General features: G+C 43.3%; 2 protein-coding genes across 5 annotated transcripts in view; one reads left to right on the forward strand and one right to left on the reverse strand.

Annotated features, from left to right (window-relative positions):
• Positions 1 to 87: 87 nt before the first annotated feature.
• On the reverse strand, positions 88 to 5480 carry TEN1 (TEN1 subunit of CST complex). Of its 2 annotated transcripts, none has more exons than XM_032792877.2 (4): positions 5403 to 5480; positions 3335 to 3519; positions 3038 to 3195; positions 88 to 1126 (listed from the first exon to the last, which is right to left on the reverse strand). In XM_032792877.2, the coding sequence occupies exons 2-4, from the start codon at positions 3421 to 3423 to the stop codon at positions 990 to 992; spliced, it is 384 nt and encodes a 127-aa protein (XP_032648768.1). In that variant the 5' UTR covers positions 3424 to 3519; positions 5403 to 5480; the 3' UTR covers positions 88 to 989. The 2 variants fall into 2 exon arrangements, with proteins under 2 accessions (XP_032648768.1, XP_074927884.1); XM_075071783.1 differs by lacking the exon at positions 5403 to 5480 and adding an exon at positions 5274 to 5376.
• A 1566-nt stretch (positions 5481 to 7046) lies between these two features.
• The window catches only part of ACOX1 (acyl-CoA oxidase 1), a 34141-nt gene continuing 18713 nt past the window's right edge, over positions 7047 to 22474 (forward strand). Inside the window, exons 1-3 of one of the 3 annotated variants that reach the window (XM_032792879.2) lie at positions 7053 to 7244; positions 8131 to 8290; positions 22033 to 22193. In XM_032792879.2, the coding sequence (XP_032648770.1) occupies positions 7136 to 7244; positions 8131 to 8290; positions 22033 to 22193 (430 nt within the window). In that variant the 5' untranslated portion in view covers positions 7053 to 7135. Of the gene's footprint in view, positions 7245 to 8130; positions 8291 to 22032; positions 22194 to 22474 lie in introns of all 3 variants that reach the window. The other 2 variants (XM_075071785.1, XM_032792882.2) reach the window with 2 other exon arrangements.

Here is a 22474-nt window from a genome sequence, read left to right on the forward strand (position 1 = left end):
GTGTCTTCAGCAGAGTTGCAGCAGGGATGAATTCAGGCCCCTTAACATGAATGCAGTTTTTAATCACTAACAGAAGCAGGCTGCATGCTCTTTTCATCTCCTAGATTTATGAACATTTCAGTCAAAGAACACATTCAATACCATAATAAAACAGACAGTTTAGATTTTCTCAAGGGAAAGCACCTCCAGGATCAGACTCTCTCCTCCTCTTGTCCTGTAAAGGAGGGAAATAAATGACTAACCTCTCACTGCGGGGCACCACAATTTTATATTTCAGAATTCATTGAGCCAAATTCCTTCCTCAAACACACGCACCCAACTCCCACTGACGTCAACAGACACTGTCCACGCTCGTCTCAGTCTGAGATATTGACTTTAACTGCAAAGATGCACCAACTAGTAAAATTAATTGGTGCATCATTTTCTTGTTTCTAGAAACCTGGGTTCAAATCCTGGACTCAGCTCTTGCGTGATGAGGATTTGGTCTTGTCCTCTGGGAGGAATTTCTTAAAGTTGTCATTCAATTCAGCATGCTTCCCAGTCTCTTTTCCAGACAGGCTTGAGCACTGGAACCGTGGGAGTTTGTAAGCGTCAGGACTGAGGTGCACTGGCAGAGCTGCATGGTGCCCACGACTGGAATAGTGGAGGGTATTTCAGATTAGGTCTGAGACTTATTGACAGAAGTGTGAGGGTGAACCAGCTTAAACCCCTGGTATCTGGGACTTTCCCAGGCACTCAGTTCATCCCATCGATGTGACAGGACAGAAAAGAGTGATTTAAAAATGAGCCCCTGAAAACACCTAAGGCAAATACACGTTCCAAGGACATCCAAAACCTGAAACACTGTGGAAAGGGACAGCAACCTCGGAACCAGACTGGGGTTCATGATGCCAAAACAGCAAAAGATCAGCAGGATGCAGAGAAGGACGGAAGGCAGGTGATGCATCTGAGACCTGGACTCAGTTCAACATCACCTTCCTCCAGTAAGGCTAGGAGGCACTGCTCTCCACCTGCCCCTGTCTCTCTTGGAAATATCGCCGCTGCTCCTGTATTGCCTGCTCCAGCAAGGGCAGATTCATCCCTTCTACGCACATCAGCACCCGAGCCTTCAGCACAGGCCTCTCGCCTGCAAATATAAAATAATGAATGCAGCTTCTCGGGAGGAGAACGGTTACATAGCATCTTTTGCACAGACTGAACCCCCACTGTTACGTACTAGGACTTGAAAGAAAAATTGAGAGAGAGGCAGGAGAAAATAAGAGGTTGAGCTGAATTTTAAAAGTAGGTGGAGAACGACTAAAGCGGAGAGTTATGGGGAGATTGTTCCATAGAGCAGGAGTCCTGGGTTCTGAAACTAGCCCTGTCACTGACTAGCTGTGGAACTTTCTGGTCTTAGTCCTGTTTCACTGCCTCACCTGCAAAATGGGAACAATTTCCTGTGAGACTGAAATCATTGATGTTTAGACTGTGCTTGGAGACAGTCAGCTGGAAGGCAATCCAGAAAGGCACGCTGTTACAAATCAGATACGTAATAAATCTCAAACTAATTAAGAAGAATTCCAGTCATAAATAATAATTATTACAAGGTGTTGCCTGGGACAAAGTCACTCAGCTTCACTTGGCAGTCATACAGCCAAGCCAAGATTTGCTTTCTATATCTTACGATGCAAATAAAATGATCTGCAGAGCACCATAGCAAATTGGATCTGGCGCCCTTCATCACCAATCTTGTCGGATTGCTTTAATGTCTCCCATTCCATGCCTCAGAGTGGGGATGTATTTGTGATGCTCTGAGGGAAGGAGAAGAGACGCAAAGATTTCTAAGCTGTGGTTCAAGTTAAACAGCATGTTACAATGCAGTGAGTTAAGTGTGTTTGCAAATTACAAAATACTGACACAGAAAGGCAATTACAGGCTGGAGAGTTATTGAAAACTTAGGGTTGGGATAGAAAGGTTTGGGGCAGTGGGGAGGAATTCTCCTTAATTTCCCAGGGTACATGTGCAGACACACCCCTGCTGCTTTCGCTGTGTAGAAATTGCACCTTGCTCACTGTGTCGGCGCTCAATGCACAAGCATCGGATCCTGTTTGTGGAGCTATGCGAATCCCAAATGATGAGGATAGAAAATATTTGTCTCTGTGGCACCTTCCCTCCAAGGATCTCCAAGCACTTTATAGGCTAATCAGTCCTCACAGCAACACTGTTAGCCTAATAATTATCCTCCTTGTTTTACAGGTGGGGAAACTGAGGCACAGGACAGGGGCATGACTTTCCCAAGGTCCCACAGTGAGTCAATGGCAGAGTCAGAAATAGAACCCAGATCTTCTGACCCTCAGTTCTGTACTTTAAAACCAACCTTCCTCCTTATAACATGGGTTCGCTGCAATTCATTTCAGCTAAAACATTAATTTTAAAATACACTTGTTGGTTTTAACATCTGCTTTAAATGTGTGAAACCATATTACTCTACGATCAAACGTGTCTTCTAATGTTGCCACTTCCTAAGACTTTGAAACACAAACACACTGAGCTGCACTTGGCCGTCCCAAGCCTCTGCAGGGAATACCAGTTTCTCTGTAACCAACTGATTAACTGCACAGTAATATCAAAGAGCAGGGATCACAGGGTTCCGAGATAAGACTATCTTTTAGAGAGGAAAAGTCCTTTATCAGAGCCACAAAATTAGTAATATTTGGCATTTCTGTAGTGCCTTTCATGTGCCAATCTCAAAGTACTTTGTGAAGATGGATAAGGATATTATACATGGGGAAACTGAGGCACAGAGCGGCAGAGTGATTTGCCCAAGGTCACACAGGAAATCAGTGGCAGAGCTGGGAATAGAACCTGCTCTAACCATAAGACATGCTGTGTCTCAGAGTGAGTTTGAATGATTTTCTTCACCTAATAGTACAGTTGCTTTGGGTGGAGAGGGAGAGCAAAGGAAGCCAGAGGCCTAACTGGTGCATGGTTTTTTCCTTTCCCCAGACAAACAGATAGCTCGTTCTTTCACATAAGGAGAAAACAAAGAAGCACTTACCATCCCTCTGCTCGATCTCTCCCAGAGCCACATATAGGGATCCAAGCTGGGCTTGGAATGGTTCCACAAATTTGGTGCAAACACAGACCTGGTGCTGGACTGAACTGTGCAGGGCTGTCAGGATGGCTTCAGACTGGACCATGTCATAACAGTGTAACCTGAAACACAATCGATTCAGTGAACTCAGCAGCAGGGACCCTAAAAAGTGAGTTGAGAGGACTCAAGGAAGGAAAAAAAATACAGACGTGACAGAGACACTACTGAAAGTAGCGCTGGCCTGAAAAAAGCTGCTCTCACCTGCCAAATGTTCGCAGTGTCTCCCCATCGGTAACTGATCCAGAGTTAATCTCCCAAGGAAAATAATAAACACCAGGACTGGGCAGCATCTTGCAGAGCTGCTGCTGCAGGTTCCACAAGCAGACAAAATTCTGGGCAGGTATTTAAAGGGATGTTACTCAACCTTCATAGGCCCCAAAATGTACCTACAAAAAACCCAATGGATGCACTAAGCCTGTGTGGTATCTTATAACTGTAGCCATTACACCTGTTAAACGTCTTTGAAGAGAACCCAAGCAGGCCAGCTTAAGCAGACTGGCTTTGCTGGGAATACCACTGTGAAGGCAGAGCGCTGTTCAGCTTGGACACATCCTGTTCAGAAGGCAGTGAGACATGGGTCTTCACTCATCGGAGGTGATGGCCAAGGGAACTGAAAGCCGGTGTGAGTGAAAAACAGGTGCATCTGCCCTGCACTCTGACAAGTAACACACAGACTTTCTGTTGGGTGATGACCTAAATCAGTCAGTTGACTGCATCCTGAAGCTAAGTACCTATTAGTAAGAAAGCATATGTGCTCGTGCATGTGTTTTAAAGACTATCACAGATGTGTGGGTGTTGTAACAGGTTCCAATCAAAATTGTTGCAGAATAGTTTTAAAACTGAACAAGTTATTTTTGTTAACTGGGATTATAGAACACGGTGCACATATCTACCATAGCTAATGGTTTCCCCCAGCCTTTCAAGTTCTAGGTGTATGCAGACATAAGACAAAGTGTGCAAGCTTTTTGAACTGTCAAACATAGGCGATTAGCTTAGATTGTTAGGATGTGACTAACCCTCCTACAACTAAAATAATTCACTGGGAAATAGACTAAAAAGGTTGACTAATGTAGATCTACTGGGAAGAAGACCTTGGTGATTTGGCATGTAAGTAACTTACCAAATTTGTTTTGTGATCTAGCAGCGGATGGTTTTTCCTCTGAGTTAGCAGCACTAGAGTTGATAACCAATTGGCAAGAGTGAGGCCCTATCCTTAGAGACTCTGTCAAAAATCTAAACAAAGTCACCTTTCCAAATCAGTAATTATCAATGTTTTCTACCGCAGCTGTGTAACTTGAGTCCGAAATCTGAAGGGCTATACTGACTTTGTAATTTAGTAATAACAGAAAGTAAATGGAGTTAGACCTACCTACACGCAGTCTGCATTTGACCTATAGGTTCTACAATTGAAGGAGTCCTGGTTAAGACAAGATTGTTCCCTGTCGCACATTTTACTACTGTATTGAACCACCTACTTTCAAATAGGGTTTCATGCACTTCCCACTGTCATGTTAAAGAAAACTTGCTTCAGAAGTAGCAGACAGGATAGTATCACTTTACTACTCTCATCTCTGGCATGTTGGGATCAGGCTATTTAGGGTTTACTATTGGTATTAAAGTTTCAGGAACCATTGGGGAGTGGGGCTGGAGTGGGGGAGAAGCAGGGCCTCAAAGAAGGGGCAGCGGGTGGGGCTAGGATGTTCAGTTTTGGGCGGTTAGACAGTTGGCAACCCGCAGCAGCTGACTCGGGGAGGGAAGCAAAAGAGTGAGTGATGGAAAGAGGAGACTGCGAAGGGGGGGAGAAGGGAGAACAAAGAGGGGGGAACTGGAGGGTTTGGGGGCAGTCCCTGAGGAAAGGATAGCTGACAAGAGTTCAGGGGACCCGAGGGTGTATAATGGGGCCAAGGGGTTTGTGCTCCAACACTCTGCAGGAACAGGGTCTCTTCTCCCCAAAATCTGGGTGTCACCTCATGTTCAGTGCTATAGCACATTAGCCATTTACCTCCTGGAGCTTAGTCGGGAACCTAAGTCACTCATGCTAAGGGGAGCCTAACTCACTACACAACTTAGCAGGGCTGCTCCCCCACACATTGTGTCACATGTCTGTTTCCTTAGCTCGCCCCATTCCCCGCCCTTTTGCCTCTGATTTCTCTTTCAGGATTTTTAGGGCCTGCTCTGTGGTTTTTTCAGGTTTTTTAGGGTCTCTATGACCCTCCCTCATTCTCTTGGGACCCTTGGGGGAGAGGTCATACAACGCGCTGCCCCTTACCTCTCTCCCTGGGACGTTTGCTTACACACTCACACACCAGGAACTTGGAAGCCAGACAGAGCTCTGCAATAAATCTCCTCCCCCTGTCTTCCCACGTGGCCAGGCGGCTGGCCACATGATTAGAAGAAATTGCTCAGCGCAGTCCTGCCTTCTAGGTGGCAGCAGCAAAGCGCTGCGAAGGAGATTATGCCAGTGACTGTGCATAGTCGGGTTCTCCCAGCTACTTAAAGTATGTCTGCCTCCCTTAATCACTTCCTCTGCTTTGTGCCAGTGATGTGTTGCAACCCGTGGCTTTAATAGTTATTGGCTCCTTCCCACATATTTCTGAAAAATGTATTACACGCATCTAAAATAGAGAAATCCGGGCCAGTAACTCATGTTTAGTATCTATACAATGTTATGAAGCGAATGGGCTACACGTTGTCTGTTTCACCAGTTATATTTATTTGTGTTGATTTTAAAATTTAAATTGTGAAATAATCTTTGTGGAGAGGTACCACTTTGGTGGATAGCGGAGGGGACTAGGAATGCTACCTGGATTCTATTTCCAGCTCTGATGCTACTGGCAGTGGACTAGTTTATGCTCAGACCTGTTTGCAATATGTTAAATAACAAATGTGCACTTAATAATAGAATGCTGTAGCTGTAACGCATAAAGTCCTGCAAATTTATGTTTCTGTTTTGATTTACTGCTGTGCCTCTCAAGATGTGCATGGGATCTTCAGTACTGTAGCAGTGCAGTGGTTGCAGGAATGCACTGCTAGAGCCCTCAAATGTCACTATTATTTGCAATTAATTCACTGGACTGCACTAATTGCATCACAGAGCCCTGAAATAGTTACTTGTTGCAATTCATTTAGTTCCACCCATTGTATATGTGGGGTGAGACTGATTGTGATTTCAACAACAAACAAAAACTGGCCGGGCACATTATGCAATTGATACCAAAGTTCAAAAACACAAGAACCTCAGGGGCCTTTTGGAGGTCTGTCTAGCATCTGCTCAGGCTGTAGCACATCACCTATCCCTATTTGTCAGGGCTATCTATTTCTGCTATGGCAGCTAGTTCCTTCAAAATGTAGATGATCAGATGTAGGGGCTGTTTTTTCCCCCTTGTTGTGTTTTAAGACACAGCCTTTTAACATCTTAACCCATTGATCTTCCCCCTCATAAGCACAATAACTCGCTGCCTCAACCTTTCCCTGATAGGCAGTGTTCCCCTCAAGGATTGTCACCTACTAGGCTGTGGGCCCTGGCTCCAGTGCTTAATTTGTAAGGAAAGAGGTGCTGGAGCTCAAGCAATTTTTTTCTTTCATAAGAACCCAGAGCTAGGTCCCAGCCCTGGCACAAATGAAGCGCTGCCTGACCTGCTGGTTGCCCAGACCCCACTCCACCTTTGCACCTTGCCCTAGGGGTGAAGGAACCGCTGGGACAGAAGTTTCCTCTCCCTGATCACACCAGTGAATGAACCCAGGCCCCGCCCCCTTCAAAGAGCTTGTTTAGCGCTAGGCTCCAACGCAGTCACCCAGCAGCCTCTTGCGCATGCGCACGTGGTGAGTGACGGAGCCACGCGCCAATCGCTTTCTCTTCGTGTCACCGCCCTCTCAAGTACCACGCAAGGGGGCGGGGCTGGGAGCGGGGCTCGCTGCTCCCGGCTGCTGCTCGCGTTGCTGCTCAGTCGGTCTGTGCGAGCAGGGAGGGGGTCACGGAGTCGGGGAGGTGCCGCCATCGCAATGAACAGGGACCTGCGCAGGGAGCGTGACTCGGCCTCCTTCAACGCCGAGCTCCTCACCCACATCCTGGATGGGGGCGCCGAGCGGACCCGGCGCCGCAAGGAGATCGGTGAGCGCCTGAGCCCCCACCGGCTATGAGGGGACCCCCCCCTCTCCTCATGGGGCGGAGCCACCCCCGGCGCCCCTCCCCCACGGGCTGTGAGGGGACCCCCCCCTCCTCACGGGGCGGAGCCGCCCCCGGCGCCCCTCCCCCACGGGCTGTGAGGGGACCCCCCCCTCCTCATGTTGGGGTACTCCCCTACCCCTCTCTGTGCCCAGTTTAAGACCCCCCACTGGATCCTGGGGCGCTCCCATTCCTGTGTGTGTACTGCCCCAGGGAGCCCAATTGGGGGGGTTGTAGTATTGCTCTTCTTCCTGCCAGGTAAGTTGGATGCCACTTATGGGGAAATCTTCCATCTTCTGTCCCTAGATAAGGCAAGATCCTCATAGGTAGGTGCTTGATATTGCTTCCTGCCCCCTGCTTTATACCCAGGTGCCCCATATGGGACTGTGAGAAAGGATGGTCTAGTGGTTAGCGTATTAGCCTAGGACTGGGTTCATTTCCTTGTTCTGCCACAGACTTCCTGTGTGACCTTGAGCAAGACATTTAGTCTCTCTGTGCCTCAGTTCCCCACTTGTAAAATGTGGCTAATGTAGCACTTCTCTACCTAACAGGGGTGCTCCAAGGCTAGATACACTACAATAACAGGAACCATATGAGTACCTTAGTGCCCTGTGGTGCCATACCAGTGAATTACTGACTAAAAGATACTTGAACATGCACTTAATGTGAAAATGGCAAGTAATTTGACTAGCAAATGCACCTGAACTTGTTTCAGATTTTAGGATTTCAGGGCTGGGCATAACAATCCTTATAGTTTTACCCTTCCTCATGGGATGACTGTTTTGATCTCTTGACCGTTAATTCCTTTTCTGTTCTTCCCTTGTGCCCTCAGAAGCCTTAGTTCTGAATGATCCAGACTTCCAGCATGAGGATTTGAATTTCCTGTCCCGCAGCCAGCGCTATGAGGAAGCCATCAGGAAAAGCGCCCTGATGGTGGTGAAGCTAAGAAACTATGGGATTGCAGATCCTGATGAAATCTACTGGTTTAAAAGGTACCTGACTCTGATGCAAAGCAGATGCTGGAAGAAAATTCTTCTGCATCATCAATGAAATCAGAGCTTTTTTTTTTCCTTCAAATTTTTAAAGCAAACTAGGAACCTGAGCCAAAGCCCCCATTTCTTAACTTCAGTGGTCTTTGACACAAGCCCTAATTCCCTAGGGATCAAATCTATTGACTACAGTGTCCATCTGTTTCCTCAGGCTCCTTTATTATAAACCTAGCAATGATCAAATCTTCTGTAATGCCAAAGATAGTAAAAATTTCCCTTAAGATGAAAATCTGGTTTTTAGTCATTCTAAATTAACCATGAGGAATTAAATATTTTGACTGTTTTAATTAATGGGGTAAATGAGATCATTTTCTTCAATGTACTTCTGTGAAGCTGATTACTTTACTTAACTTTGTAAATAGAGCTATTGTATTGTCATTGTTGAAGAGATCCTAAGAGAATTTTCAGACAAAACAATGCTTTTGGGTTTGAAATGTTTCCTTTTAGCCCAAAGAATTAAAGTCTGACCTTTCATTTAGCTGATCTCTTATATTTTTTGTATTATCCAAAGTTGGGGAAAAAAGTTTTAGACTCCAATTCAGCTGTCAAACTTGCCATGAACTTAGCTCTAAATATGGTTAAGCACCTTTGACACAGTTTAAGAAACTTAGTTGAGAAATCAATGTCTGACATAGCTTTCTGTTAGCTTCTTCAAAAAGTGACTGCAAAATTAAATACCTAGGCGCAAAGGTGTGAGTGTACCTGGAGATGTATTTATTTAAATAAACAAATATGCATCTGACTGTACCTACTAAGGGCTCAGTCCAACTCCTGTTGAAATCCAAGGAAACACTGGATTGGACAAATAGACCAAATTCATTAAGATTCACTGTCCCATCAAAAATAGTTGTAGTTCCCAGGATAAATCAGGGATTCTAAATCTCTTGACATAGTTGTTTTGGAAAGTGATTCTTTTGGAATTGTACTGAATATATATTGAGGGGAGGGATAGCTCAGTGGTTTGAGCATTGGCCTGCTAAACTCAGGGTTGTGAGTTCAATCCTTGAGGGGGCCATTTAGTGATCTGGGGCTGCTTTGAGCAGGAGGTTGGACTAGATGACCTCCTGAGGTCCCCTCCAACCCTGATAGTCTGTGATTCTATATCTTTTTTTAATGTATATTCAAATTCATTGTTGATTAGAAAACTTAAAGATACTGTATGGTAAACTCTAACTTGTCTTGAGTAAGGCTTTTCTTTTTAAATGGAGGAGTAAGATATCACTTCTCAATTATTCTTATGGAAAAAGAGTAGGCAAGTAGATCTTGTGGCCTTGGGAGCAAATTTTAATGATTTTTTTGCAATGTAAATACTGTACACTGGGAACAGCTGCTAAAACTATTTTTACAGAAATTGAAGGAGTATTCTCAGCTACATGTGTAACAGGATACATTTGATCTTTGATATACAGACTTGGATTTATAGATTTATTTCTGGTCCAGTGAATTACTCTAACATAAATGAATAAGACTGTTTAGTATTTTATATATAGAATATAGTTCAGTTATTTGTACATAGCAGTTCCCGTTTTCTCTCTTGTAAGGTAGCCCTTTTTGTATATTTTTCTGAATTGTACAAAACGTTATAATACTTCCAGTGAGGAAATTCAGAGTGGGGGTGGGGTTTGCACTAACAATCCTATGTTGTTGCAGTGTTATGGATGACAATATAGGACTTGATCTAAATTCCACTGCAGTCAGTAGACCATAAATTCAAATGGGTGTGGATCAGGCTCTCACTGCAAAATTCAGGAAGTCCAAAGTTATCGTTCTGGCAACAGCCTTAGCTGCTTCATGTGTCACACATAATTAATGTAGAAAACTTAGCATATGCAGTAATAAAGTACAGTACTATATGTGTATTGAAGTAGAGATTTATGTGGAAACTGTAACTGAGTTTCCTTCTACTCTTTGTGTTTAAATTGTTTAACATAATATACTAATATACAGGAGAATTTTGGTATTGAGTTAATATGCAGAAGAAATTAAGGGGACAATTTCACTTGCTTTACAACTGACAAAATGGGAGCAGATGTTGAAATTTGTGCTGAGCAAAAGTTATTTTTCTTAATCAAAGATAATATGTAACTATACTTGAGGCAAAATGTAACAAAGTCCAGTCATTGCTCAGTTGATTTCTGGCTAGAGGTGAGTGTTTGTATTTGAGTATCCTCCATTTGTCATGTACCTAAGTTATGTACAAGGGCTAGTAGCATAAGAATCTGTTACTGAATTGGTGCATAATTTTGGGCAACTTTTCACTTTTTGCTTTATTTTCCTTATCTGTCAGATGGGAATAATACTTCACCAGGGGTATAGTGAGGCTTCACTAAAATTGTCGAAATAGTTTGTGGTCCTTTTATCTAAGGGCTTATCCACACAGGGAGTTAGAGTGAAATAGCTGTTGTGCTTTCAGTTCACACCTTAACTTACTTTGTAATAGCTTCCTCACATAGACAAAAGCTAAGTGCAAAGTATTTTTATGGTTGCCAGTCAGACTCTCAGTTATGGAAGTTGAAATATTTTTGTAACAAACCTTGTTTTCACACTAAATGTTCAAAAAAAAAAAAAAGTCAGCTTCTGGGTTGAAATGTTCTGTCCACATAGGAATTGGTTTTTGAAAATTTGAGCAAATTCCTTTCAGTAGCTTATGTAGCCTACAGGAACTTTTTAAAAAACAAATAAAATGACAGAACTTTGAACTTGGGACTTTGGTATGTGACTGCTCTTTGCTGAACAACCTTCATCATCGTGCTGGGAAGGTGAGAAGAACTGATTGGCTAACATGCAATTGGAAAATACTTTTAAATATGCTTAATGAACAGCTGTTAAGTCTTAGAGTATTAAACCCCTTTGGGGAATAGGAGAATGGAGAGGGTGCATTTCCAGACCTGCATAGTGTCTCTGGATATTCTGGGACCAGCATGGCTACAACTACACTGCATACATTCAGTATGGAGAGAAACCAGGCTCAGTCATCAAACTTGAATGCCCAGGATTAGGGGGACTGAGTCAGCTGCCCTATGTTAGGGAATCCTGGGCTTGAGTGTTTACATTGTATTTTAACCCTATGTTAAGACTTTCCTAACTTAGGGCTCTGGCATCCACACTGCAGTGTGCAGACCCAAGTCAGAGTAAACATATCCCAGCATCCCTGGCCTACCCCACCCCCAGAAATGTGGCTGCTCTAGCTCTAGGGCTGTGGTGCACTGTGGGAAAACTTTACTCCCCTCCCTGAATGTTACCAGGAAGCAGCTGACTTTGGAAAAGGTTTGATGGTTCTCTCTCGATTGCAAACCCAGGAGGCTCGGTGATACTGTGCTTGCAGATCGGTGATCAGAAGAGAATGGATTAACATGACCTGAGCCATTTACAAAGGGGAGTGGCTTCCATTTTCAATCTGGATTCCAGATTGTTGAGCTAGAAAGAGGATTAAGGAAGTTGTTTCTTGGAATTGTGGGATACCTCCAGCTGAATCCCGGGACCTGAGTCAGGCAGTGGGATGGGGGCAATTGTAGCTTAGCATCCTGAAAATGTGGCATCATATATTAACCTGGGTATTTTTCCAGGGGTGGCCCTCTGCTGAGAGCCTCAGGTCCCCCAGCCTTGCATGTCCCTCTCCAACAGGATCAACCCAGAAGGGCCCCGCACGTCCCCAGGCAACACCCTGTGGGACAACAGTATGTCCCATCACCACCTAAACCCCTCTCCCAAAAAGTTTGCATCCACCTGGGAACAATGACCCCTATCTCTGAAGGAGGAAAACCACCATCCATACTGCCAGTGTTTACGGTTCCACTGAGAGGGAAAAATTTAAAAAAGATGGCTCAAGTGGACTACTGATGGGAGGGTACTCGGAAAGGTATTCAATGGCACAAAAGAGTTTAACATGCCGTCTGAGTCAGTGCTTCACGTTGACAGCTGGCATTGGGATGTGGTTGCAGTGTTAGTCCCTGGATGGTGTAAAGTGTCCGAGACCAATACAGGTTCAAGTAAGTTTTTGATCGAGTGAGGAAAATCAAAACGTGACAGACTGAAAGTTCAAAACCACATGGCCGTTTATTGATGGGGGATAAGTTGCAACTTGGGCTGGGGAGGAGCGCTTTTACCAACTAACAATACTATTAGAATGAGAATATTTACACAACTTGAAACAATCTATTTACAACCAACAACAGGAAACCAAATGATCTGTGATTAACTGCTCATCAGAAATAAGAGTAGATACACCAAACTGAGTAAACTATATACATTAACCAAATATTGTAAAGTACACCAATTAACCACAATAGCAATCAATACAACAATTTAACTTTCATTTACTATATACATAACTTGGTATCAAGTAACAACAATATATACAATTCTGTGCCAAATAAGGGAGGGGAAAAAGAGAAGACAAAGCAAACAGAATATTCTCAGAAATGAAGAGGCTAAGCAAACAAAATGTTATAGAAATTAGAATACAAATACTGCACTCCAGGCGCAGCTGACCAGCAGTACAGATACCGAGAGCATGATGAATTGGCGGGACGCAACACAAGCCGGCACGGTACACAGGAGACCTCTCTGGCTGGAAGGGCGATCAGGCCTTCCAGCAAACACGTGGAGACTCCTCCGGATCCTGGCGTGAGACATGGTTTTATTCGAAAGCTCTCTTACTCGTGTCAGCATCTGATTGGTCCCTAGCTCCTTCACCAACCAGGTTCCGAGCGGGTGCCGTCTACATCAATGGGAGCTGCAACCGGCACACTACTTTTGCACACAGCCCTATGCTTCTGCACACACCACCAGCTTGACCTTTTGACTGACAGAAGGTTCAAGAACAGGCACACTACCCTTATGCACATGGCACGCTGGTATTTTTGCACAAGGTACTAGCCTGACCGCTAGGTGACCAGGCAGAAAGAGTGGGAGAATGCACATGGCACTATAATGTTGCACACCGCACTAGCTTGATCCCTAGGTGACCAGGGAAAAAGCAGGAAAATGCACACAGCACTAAATGTTGCACACCGCACCATGGTGTTGCACACGGTACCAATGTGACCTTTTGTCCAACAATTGGCCATACAGACGCCATGTTTTGAGCATAGGTTTAGGGCTGTGACATAAAGTTCAACCTAATCCCCACAGTCCCAAATGGTGGTATATCACGCATGTTACTCACTCATCCACACACATGACCCGCCAGCACGGGGAGATAAATATTACCTGCCCCGAACAATTTGCAGCACCCCTCCTAAATTGTAGCCTCCTCCGCTTAGCTCCTAATCTTCAGGAAACAGTTCTTGGAAAACACCTCCACATCTCCCTCCACCAGCGATGGGGGCAGATGTCACCCGCCACTAAATGAGAGGGAGCCACACAACACTGGATCCTCCTGAATGCCACCTTGGAAGCTTTAGACATTTACTTGCCCTTGACATGCTTTCAGGTCCCAGCCTTCCTTCTCAGTTGTACCGGGGGGAGGCCACCCTTCAACTCACCCTCTTCAGGCGTATGTTGTCCTTGACCCCCTGGAAAAGGCAGACCATAGTGGGCTTCTTGTGCAGGGGGCCATGAGAAACGAGAGGTTGGAACAATTGGAAAAGGCCATGGACTGGTCATAAGTGTGGATCTCACTCATCTGACAGTGGCCACCTGCTGCCCTCAGACATACTGCCAAAATGGCCCTCCACATGCGGGATACCTTCATGTTTGTCCTATATTGCTGTTTATGTAGAAGGCCAGGAGTAACCCTAGCCACCGTATCAAAGGGAGGTTGGAAACTGAAATGGTGACCCCCTCACAACAAAATGTTGATTCGGGATCAAGGCGGGGGGACTGTCACAGGCCCAAGGACTCAATCCCTCAGAGGGTCACATGGGGAGGCAAAGCAGCATTGTACGTTGCTAACGTGGTCACAAGCATCGGAAGGCATTTCGGGGTGGGTCAAAGGTGTGAGTGTGGAGTGGAGGAATCCTTTGCAGGTTGCAAGAGGCCAAAAGGGGGAGGGAAGAAGAGAGCAGACAACGGGGTAACTCAAAACCTCAGCTAGTTCTATCTGAAGATAAAACGCTGGCCCCAGTCTAAGGTCATCAGCTGCCCAGCGATGAGAAGAGGAGAACTAAGTGGAGCAGTGCTGTAGAGATTGCAGTAAAGACAGTGACAGCAAATGAGACGGCGAAGGCCAACGGGGGGAGGGAGGGTAAAGTCTCTGGAGTCGGTGTGTTTTGGGAATGCTGAGGAGGCCACAGCAAACCGATTTGGACTGGTACAAAGAGCACCAGGAACAGAGTGCCCTAAAACGAAAACACCCCCAAAATAACCCAGGATTTAAAAACCCTCCCGAGAGCCAAAGCAAGTTGGAGATCACAGCGTATCCTGGACAACTCGTTCACAGGACAAGAACTTCCGTCCACCTCTCCCCCTCTTCTTCTTATGTTACACCCAGGCTTGGCCAGCCTCAGGTCGTGCGTGTGTGAGTATAAAAGTGGGTTAGGGCTGGGGTATTAAAGCTTTCTTGCTTCCTTTGCGTGACATGGGAGCAGTCCCAACACTCACTGCTGTTGTTTTATTAATAAAGCTTTAAAACTTAGACACTTGGTGTGCTCGGTCATCTCCTCTCCTAAAGATCCTGCGGCCTCAGCCTAATCACCCGATGCCCTGGGCAGATTGGTAACGGAAATCTGTCACAGCGTCTGTGCTGCAAGGCAATAGGACTCATACCCTGGGTTCCAGCTTAACTCAAGCTCGTGCCCTGCAAGGTCCTGGGATCCTGGTTCTGAGCCTTGGGTTAGCACAATTGTAGTGTAGATGCAAGCGGAAGAGGGGCTTAGGCTTAAACTCAGGCTCAGGCACAGGCTTACACTGCAATGTAGACATTCCCATAGAGCCAGGTGCATTGATTGGAATAAAAATAACTTAACATTGCCTAGTTTATTCATGATTTAGATCAGCAAGCAGGAAACCTTGATTTAAATTGTTTTTTTGCATTTACACATTTTAGTTATTTTCCTAGAGAAAGGTTTACTTTTATTGTTTGGTAACCACTGACAGGGTAACAAGCCTTGTTACTGAGGAGGAAGAGGTAGATGTGGTATTATCTGGACTTTAGTAAGGCTTTTGATACTATGTCTCATGACTTTCTCATAAATAAACTGGAGAAAACTAGCCTACATGGAGCTACTATAAGGTGGGTGCATAACTGGCTGGAAAACCATTCTCAAAGAGTAATCATCAGTGGTTCACATTCAACCTGGAAGAGCGTATTTTGAGTGGGGTCTGGTTCTGTTCAACATCTTCTTAAATGATTTAGATAATGGCATAGAGAGTACACTTATAAAGATTGTGGATGAGCCCAAGCTTGGAGGGAATGCACCTGCTTTGGAAGATAGGATTGAAATTCAAAATGATCTGGACAAACTGGATAAATGGTGTGATGTAAATAGAATGAAATTCTATAAGGACAAATACAAAGTACTCCACTTAGGAAGGAACAATCAGTTGCGTGCATACAAAAAGAGAAATGACTGCCTAGGAAGGAGTACTGCAGAAAAGGATCGGGGGAGGGGGGGGTTATAGTAGATAAACAGAAGTAAAGAGTGTAACACTGTTGCAAAACGAACATCATTAAGGGATCTATCAGCAGGAGTGTTGTAAGCGACAGAGGAGAAGTAATTCTTCCACTCTACTCTGTTCTGATAAGGCCTCAGCTGGAGTATTGTGTCCAGTTCTGGACAGCACATTTCAGAAAAATTTGACTTTCTCCAATTTGTCCACAAGGAGAGGAACAAAAATGATTAAAGGCCTAGAAAACATGACCTATGAGAGTGAAAAATTGTTCTGATTAACCTCTAAGAATAGGACAAGAAGCAATGGATTTAAATTGCAGCAAGGGAGGGGTGAGTTGGACATTTGGAAAAACTCCCTAAGTGTCAGAGTAGTTAAGCACTGGAACAAATTGCCTAGGGAGGTTGTGGAATTGCTATCATTGGCGGTTTTTAAGAAAAGGTTAGACAACCACCTGTCAAGTTACAGTCTAGTTATTGGTGCTGCCTTGAGTGCAGGGGACTAGACTAGATGACCTCTCACGGTCCCTTCCAGTCCTACTCTTCTGTTTTGATGTTGACTTGCAAATAAATAGTCTTTGCACTAAATTTGTAGGTGTGGGATTTGGGGTTTGTTTTGTTTTTTTAACCTAACCAGGAAGATACACTATATCTATAGACATTTATTTAAGCAATTGTATAAGTTATCTTACATTTATTCAAAGTCCTAATTTGTACAGCTTTATTATTTAAATAAGGAATGAATGATTTACCATTTTCTACTAGATGATTAATTTTTGCTTATTTGTATCAAGCTCTGTTTGGATAGAAATTCAAATTCACTTAAATATATAAAAAACATTTTAAAGTTTTAGTTTTCTTTAACTAATAAAGCTTTCTGATAAAGATAAAAAAAATTATCAAAGCATATTTTTGAATTTAAAACTAACTAACTTTAATAAATCAGTATTATCTGTAGTTGGTGAAATGAACTGATTGTTTCTAATCACTGTGTCCTTTGAGATTTTCAAACCAGTAGATCTTGTCTTCCCACCTAGTTTTTTGTTAATACAGTGGAAGAGGAAAACAAACTTTCCTGCTTTTTTAACTCTCTGATTCCTTAATTTTGAATGAACTAGTCATTGAACCAACCTAGTTGAATAACCTAAATGAAGAAAATATTCTCTCTGCATCTGCAGATGAGACTAGTGCTTTCAAAAGCAAGTTTAGTGCTTCAACAAACTCTTGATTGCAGTTACTTAGCCAGTGACTTCCACCAGTTCAATGGTTTGACTTTCTTTATAACAGCAACAAATATGTACTGCTTAGTATTTTTCAAATTAATTAAAATTATTTTAATAGATTGAGTAAGTTTAGGCCTTAACATAGGTTGTCATAATTAAAATTTAAATTGTTTTCTAAATCTATATTTAATTTAAATTTAAAAAATGATTTTTATTGTTTTTAATCTACCCTGCATAGAGAAATCTATAAGTATTGAACATATTTTAAAACTCTCTAGAATTTCCGTTCAGATATACAGAATGTCTTGATTAAGAGTTTACTGAACTCAGTGCTTTCTCTTTCCATTATTAACATTACACTATTTTACATAATCCCATCTGTAGCTAATCCTGTACAATGAGTAATGCATGTCTAACAATAAATAGTGCATGTCTAACAAATGATTTGTTGTCCTGAAGCACTTACACCAAAGGGACAAGTCTTTACTACACAGAGGAGGTGTGTTCAATGCTAAACAGGACAAATGAATACTGGAGAGCTTTTAGAAAAGAAGGTGTCTTGCAGACCCAAATCAGAGGCCATTTAATATTGATGATATGTAGGAAACTGGGAGTGGGTGAATGGAGACAACAAGAACAGATGGAAGAAACTTATCCAGAGTGGAAAAGGAGACGGGGGGAGAGAAGAGATAGAAGACCGTGTGTGTGTGTTTGTTCTCTCTCTCTCTCTCTGATGTCTTGTTTCTGCATGCATCATGCTTACCATTAAGGCCATGGCTACACTGGCACTTTACAGCGCGGCAACTGGGGTGTGAAAAAACACCCCCCTGAGCGCTGCAAGATGCAGCGCTGTAAAGTGTCAGTGTAATCAGGGCGGCAGCGCTGGGAAAGCGGCTCCCAGCGCTGCACGCTACACCCATAAGGGATGTGGTTTACAAGCAGCGGTGGGAGAGCTCTCTCCCAGCGCTGTGGCTTTGACTACACTCACACTTCAAAGCGCTGCTGCGGCAGCGCTCCCGCAGCGCTGCCGGGGCAGCGCTTTGAAATGTCTAATGTAGCCATGGCCTAAGATTCAGAACATTTTACAACATACGGAACCTCAATACTATGGCAAGGCCCCCAATTACCATGCATAGTAGTGTCCCAGTGTCCACCACTATGTTCAGCAATGGTGGATAGGTACGTCACTTGGATTTTTCTGTTAGTATTCTTTGCAAAACAGTTCATTGTACTGGCCCTTTAAATTTTAGAATTAACATCATACTGAGATCAATAGAAGCAGGTCAAACTGCAGTCCTGTTACTTCAAGCTGTTTGTAGGCTGAGGAAGTCACTAAACTAAGTCATTCAGAAGGTTATCTCAACAATCCAAAGGGCTAGAAAAGTTGGATTTTTTTAAAGTAAAAGCTAAAAGTGTGTAACTGAGTTCTGCAGTGGGGGTGAGAGGATGGATTTCACTGGCTGTGGAATCTCAGGAAACACAGGGCCTTGCTTATAACATACTTTGTTCCAGATATGGAGGTTAATAAGCTGTAGTAAGATACCACAGTCACGCTGTGTGGGTTGTCTCTGGTTGCTTTGAAATTTGAAAAGATCTACATTACCAAACAGTGAGAGAGAAATAATCTTACTTCTCTTCCTCCCACCCTGCCTTCTGGGGGCTCTAACAAAGAGTCTTGTCTTCATTTGCAACCTGTGATGTTCATGCAAAAAGCCCGAGTGTATATCAGGGTTCTCACTTCTATAGGTAGCACTTAAGATGGTTTCTATATATAGTAAAATTTTTCTTTGTGAAAGGAGTTGGAGGTGGCATTCACTTTCAGCAAGAAAACAAGTCCTGTCGTCTAAGCAGTGTCCATGTTGCTCACTTTGGTTACTCTTTCCTTTCTGGCCCATGAAATCATGGGTTCAGGTCCCACAGCTGGACTTCAGCTTGTACACAATGAGCCATCACACAGATCAGTACTGTACTAGAAGTTGAGGTGGGTGTTAAATTAAAGTTTGACTACTTTGCTTGTGATAGTTCCATCTATTTTATTACGATTTTCATCACAAATTGTCATCAGAGTAGGCTCGTTCTTAATAACTCAACTACTGAATTCCATCATACACCCTGGGGGAGAATTAGTTTGGATCCTCCTGCTCTCTTCAGTGAAGCTGAAGCAAGGTGGTTATTATGGAATTATTGTGCAATTTCTGTAACATTTTCCCTTATTCCTGGAGTTATACTTAAGTCTTTGGCTAAAAGATGCATCAAATGAGCACTGCACCCATATGTTGCAAGTTTTCAGGTTCCCTTCCTTATCTCTGTGTATCGTCTCATCTTTGCCGCACTTGCAGCGTTGTTGGTGACAAAGATATATACTTGACTCTTGAATGTGCGGTCACAGTTTGTTATAGCTTTTACTGCTGCTACTTTTAAGTATTCTGCTGTATCAGTTGTTTTTGTAAGCTAGACAACGCCATCTCCTATTGTGACACAAGCACATATTACAGGAGCACTGCCACCCATCATGACTCAGATTAACGAATTTCCCATCAGTGTTTTTTTGCACACTGTTCAGTTTCCCTCTCAGACACTTTCTCCAGCATCCTTCCAGCAATGTCTGCTCTGCCGGATGTAGTGTAGCCTGGTGGTAATGATTGAACTTTGTCAATGAAATGTTTGTTCTGAACAAGACAAAAGGGAGAACTTTTTGCACAAATGAAAGAATCAATATTTTCAGCTATGGAATCTTGCTGGTCCTGACTACAAACTAATTTGTGGTTTTACTGAGTGATAAAGACTGTTTTTATATAAACAGGTAATTTACTGTCTGACATATGTTTAGTTGTAGCACTAGTGGTGGTACCAGCAGATGACTGTAAGGCTGTAGACATTGCAGATGGTGAACATTCATAACCCCTTATGTCTGAGCTGGAGCCTGAAACAAAATGGCTTTTAATTATGAACCAATTATGAAGCTTCCTGGGTTGCATGGCATGTAGGTATGTAAAATCTTGTCCAGCTCCTCAAAAAATACATGTTGCATGTCACCTGCCAGATTTCTTTTTTCTGTTGTCCCTCATTTTAATAAAGTGCAACAGCTCAGGAGCACCTATATCTGGCAGTGTTAGGCATTCTGGTTATGGCCCCTTACAGGCATCTGCCTAACAATGTCCATAAAAAGGTCTTTATTCCAGTGGTTGGCCACAAGTGTTTCCCGCATCAGTGCTTCTCCCCAGATGACAATAAGATCCAGTGTGTCGATGTGGCTCCAAGCAGCGGCTCAAGGCATGTTGTAGGGTTTCTGGAGTATTATCACAGCTGTTCTTATAAACTGGAATCCAGAAGTGTATGGATAATATCTGACTATGTGCCAGCTTATAAACAGGGGAGGGAACATCCAGTCAACTTGACCGTAGAGCAGAGGAGGGCACACAGGTAAACAGGTCAGTAACGGTAGCCCACAAAGCTGCTTGGGATAGCCATTTGAAAGACTGTCCAAATAGTTTGCAGCAGCATTGCATACACATGAACAGCAGACCAGACGAACTCACTTTGTAACAAAGTTAGTTCACTTTGAACGAGAACTTCAGAGTTCCCAAAACATGCAGAGTCAGTGCACTACAATGAATTGCATTGCGTGTATGCAAGCGTTTTCGAAGCAGATTAACTCAAAGCTATGGATTAAACCCCTGTATAGATGAGCCCTAATTGAGAAAGAAATATTTACTTTGCTGATATGAAAAACTAACATCAAAATGAAATCTGTCAGGGTCCAAGTAGTTTTTCCCATTCCAGGTGTGTGTGTGTGTGTGCGTGCGCTGGGAGAATGGCCTGGTTCTATCACTGTGCATCTTTTTATTCTGGTCACTGGTTGGGACAAATGAGAGCGCTCTGTGTTTCTGCTTATCCTGGACATTCCAGTCTTAGAGGATCAACTGATCAGATACTGGTATGATCAAGAAATGAAAAGAGCACTGAATACACGTAAGTTCTACAAAATGTCGAAGGGAAAGTAGCCACCTTACTATCCATATAACTTGTGGACTAAAACTTTTCAGCATGTTGTTTGTCCCTTCTCAATTAATTCTGCATGTTAGGATGTAATGTACTCTTGCCTCTCTCTTTCATAGTAATGTGTCTACATTACCTTCCCTCCAGACCAGTTATCTCTCAATTACTGTTCTGTTCAGTTTAGTGAAATAATACCTTGCATTTTGCATAAATATGTCCAGCTATAGCATTCCCTCAAACTCCTCATAATTGGAATGGTATGATTGAAATTGAAGAACAGCTACCATGATAAAAGTTCATGATCTTGTTACTGGTGGAAGCAGACAAAGATAGCACAGAGCACTTGTACTGAAAGAAGCATGGACCATTACTTAAGAAGCTTCTTCCTTCCTAATCCCTGAATGCTCCTAATTGATAGTGGCCTGTTCAGAATGACTGCACTTCCTTAAAGCAAACCCCATGCTGGGACAGGACACCGATGCCTCACCACTGTTCCAATTACCAGCTCTTTGGGCTTTGAGTCAGGAAAGCTAAATGTTTTCAGTCAAAGCCAGATATCTGAAATTCAGCTGAATTTATTAAAACTAATGGTATGCCCCTCATTTTAAGGGTCCTCAGTTCCAGGCTTCCACTGAGTCCAAGAGTAGAGCAATTGTGATTAATTTGTGATTAATATAATAGGAACCAAAAGTTGCAGGAAGAAGGAACTGTTCAGAAGGTATTGGTTCATTCCCCATTAGCACTGCTTATGATTTCTACATGTCTAAGGTTTACTATAGAGACTTTTAAGTCCATGAACACCAAAAGCATAAGTGAATCTACTGTGTACAGCTGTTGGAGATGGAGGAAAGCTCTTTCAGGAGCACACTTAAAGTAAGGCTGAGACGCTGATCCTTCTTTTTCTCTCCTGCAGAACTTGCCTGGGCTCTTTTGTTGAACCTTTAGGTCTCCACTTCAGCATGTTTACAAACACCTTACAAAACCAATGCACTGTTGGTCAGCGAGACAAATGGCTACCTCTGACCTATGGACTCCAGATAATTGGAACCTATGCTCAGACTGAGATGGGCCACGGTTAGTTCCTTTTAGAGACCAATGGGTAACCTCTGTGCTGTGACTCCAGCTAATAAATTGGTGGTGATGCTCTGTAGTTAAAATCTAAAGGCTGAAGGACACAATAAATATAAATTAAAAAATTAACAAAACCAAAAAAACCCCACACCCCAAAGGCTAGTTGACCATTAAGGCCACAGTAGAGTTCTTCTACCGGTTGACAACACAGTGTCTCACTCGGAAATGGCTTTAATTATGACATTTTTTTAAAAAATGCACCTCTTGCTTGCTCACTAACTTAA

This window comes from Chelonoidis abingdonii, chromosome 13, assembly GCF_003597395.2.
Source record: "Chelonoidis abingdonii isolate Lonesome George chromosome 13, CheloAbing_2.0, whole genome shotgun sequence".
Lineage (NCBI taxonomy): Eukaryota > Metazoa > Chordata > Testudines > Testudinidae > Chelonoidis > Chelonoidis abingdonii.